Below are 2,500 nucleotides of genomic sequence, written 5' to 3'. Positions count from 1 at the left end.
GATTTTAACCCCTCCATGAAAGGCATTTTCTCAGGGTCAGATCACTTTAGTATCGCATTTTTCCTTTTGTTGAAATTACAAGCTATTTTTCCTCTAGTCATGATGGTTTATTATACCAAATACTAATTAGTATCAATTTGCTGATATAACATATATAGACTCATATTTGATACCATAAGTCCAAAAAATGATTGAAGACACACAAATCTTAAGATGCCCAACCGAGGCTGAACATCTCAAGATATGGCTCATCTCAAAAGGGTTTGATGTTGATGGATGAAATTTAAGGATCATTGTAGTTCTGTCGTCTTTGAGCTCTGACTTTGTCGTAGGACGCATGCTCATCCAAATGGTGTTTTAGTTTTAAATTCAGATTCACTAATCATATATTGATAGATTCTCCATTAGCCGGTAGTTAAAAGCCTTACATATCAGTTATCGACTCGAGCTTTGGAGAAATTTTATTATAATTAGGTTGCACTTCCTATCTTGTAATTTGTTATCGGTGTAATGAAGCTAATCACATGTTTCATTCATGGAAACTCATGAGAAAGTTATTGGATTTGTAGTTATTTGCGTTGATACTGATTCAGTTTATTTATTTTTAGATTTATTTCATGATTGAACCAGGGTTTATGTATTTCATGTATTTCATATGGAAGATGCTTTCTTTTTTTCATTTTATTGATATTAGACTTTGGTTGCTTTAATTTTCCTTTATGGGGCAATTATAGACGCTGACTAGACCTATTGTATAATCTTATTATTTCTTTATTTCGTTCATAGTGTCAGTGGTTACCTTATTTAGCCTATAAATTACATGATGTGCTTGATCATACCTCACTAACCATATGATTTTTTTTTACATTTTGGCAAGTCAAGAGTAAATGTGTCTACAGATACAACTATAATGAGTATATACAGGAATAACTATGCTAACTGGGTATTCAGAGGGAGAGATCATGATGTGAGAGGACATCATCTAGCTGGAGCGAAGTATTCCCATGATGTGATAACATATCATGGGGTGCGAATGGGTTAGACAAGAATCATGGGCTTGAGATCAGAAGCCAGCAGTCATGGTGCCACAGGATGTAGTGCCAAGGCTTTTCTCTCTCTCTTTCTCTTTTTCTCTCTTTCTCTCTCTCTCTCTCTCTCTCTCTCTCTCTCTCTCTCTCTCTCTCTCTCTCTCTCTCTCTCTCTCTCTCTCTCTCTCTCTCTCTCCTCTCTCTCTTCTCTCTCCTCTCTCTCTCCTCTCTCTCTCTCTCTTTCTCTCTTTCTCTTTCTCTCTCTCCCTCTCTCTCCTCTCTCTCTCTCTCTCTCCTCTCTCCCCCCTCTCTCTCTTCTCTCTCTCTCTCTCTCTCTCTCTCTCTCTTCTCTCTCCCTCTCTCTCCCTCTCCTCTCTCTCCTCTCCTCTCTCCCCTCTCTCCCTCCTTCTCTCTCTCTCCCCTCCTCTCCCTCTCCCCTCCTCCCTCCCCCCCCTCCTCCCTCCCTCCCCCCCTCCCCCCCTCCCTCCCCCTCCCTCCCCCCCCCCCCCCCTCCCTCCCTCCCCCCCCTCCCTCCTCCCTCCCTCCCTCCCTCCCTCCCTCTCCCTCTCCCCCTCCCCCTCTCCCTCTCTCTCTCTCTCTCTTGCTCCCACCCTCCCCTCCCTCCGTCCTTCCCTCCCTCCCTCCCTCCCTCCCTCCTTCCCTCCCTCCTTCCCTCCCTCCCTCCCTCCTTCCCTCTCTCCCTCCTTCCCTCCCTCCTTCCCTCTTTCCTTCCTTCCCTCCTTCCCTCCTTCCCCTCCCTCTTTTAAAAATTCCCAGAATCATTGCCGGTTGCATCATCTATATAGACATCCTCCCTCCCTCTTTTAAAAATTCCCGGAATCATTGCCGGTTGCAACAACTATATAGACTTTCCAGAAAAGGAAATTGCCTCATGATTTGTTTTTGGAGACCTATGTCTTTTATTCTTGTTTCATCTTTGAAAGGGACATGTGTGCTAGAGACACTGTTTTTTCTTTATCAATATTATCTTAGGATATGTTAAATCATACATGAATTGTCTGTTGCAGATACTGAAAAGGCAAGAGGATGAATATTAAGATGCTCCTGATCGGGAAGACACCAAAGGCAGTCGTGTCAGGGTTGATATGCCTCCTGCTCCATTCAGCTGTGGCTACGGAGGAGACACTGACAAACCACTGGAGTGCAGACTGGGGTCCTCCACCAACAAATCCTGCGGACTTTACGAATTTTCTGTGAGTTGATTTTTTTGTGACTTGGATGGATGGGCCTGTGTGTGTGTGTGTTTGTGTGTGTGTGTCTGTGTCTGTGTCTGCATCTGTCTGTCTGTGTTTAAGGTACAATAACCATTGTTGTCCAGTTTCATCAAATAATGCATATGGTTGTTTTCAAGATTAATTTGTTCTCAGTTATTCCCTCCTTCCTCTTTATTCCACCTATATCCTCCTACTTTGCAAATGAGACAGAAAACATTAATTCCATCAAATGCTTTT

General features: G+C 43.2%; 1 protein-coding gene across 3 annotated transcripts in view; it reads left to right on the top strand.

Annotated features, from left to right (window-relative positions):
- Window positions 1-2,500, top strand: part of LOC122265015 (metal cation symporter ZIP14) — a 21,596-nt gene that overhangs the window by 5,211 nt on the left and 13,885 nt on the right. For all 3 annotated transcript variants that reach the window (XM_086534214.1, XM_043034158.2, XM_043034157.2), the window contains exon 2: window positions 2,057-2,242. In XM_086534214.1, the coding sequence (XP_086390340.1) occupies window positions 2,076-2,242 (167 nt within the window). In that variant the 5' untranslated portion in view covers window positions 2,057-2,075. The remainder of the gene's footprint in view (window positions 1-2,056; window positions 2,243-2,500) is intronic.

The sequence above is a fragment of the Penaeus japonicus genome, unplaced genomic scaffold (genome assembly GCF_977035675.1).
Source record: "Penaeus japonicus unplaced genomic scaffold, GWHDUDI00000001_assembly GWHDUDI00000040, whole genome shotgun sequence".
In the NCBI taxonomy this organism is placed as follows: Eukaryota; Metazoa; Arthropoda; class Malacostraca; order Decapoda; family Penaeidae; genus Penaeus; species Penaeus japonicus.
This window is presented reverse-complemented; position numbering and strand designations above follow the sequence as displayed.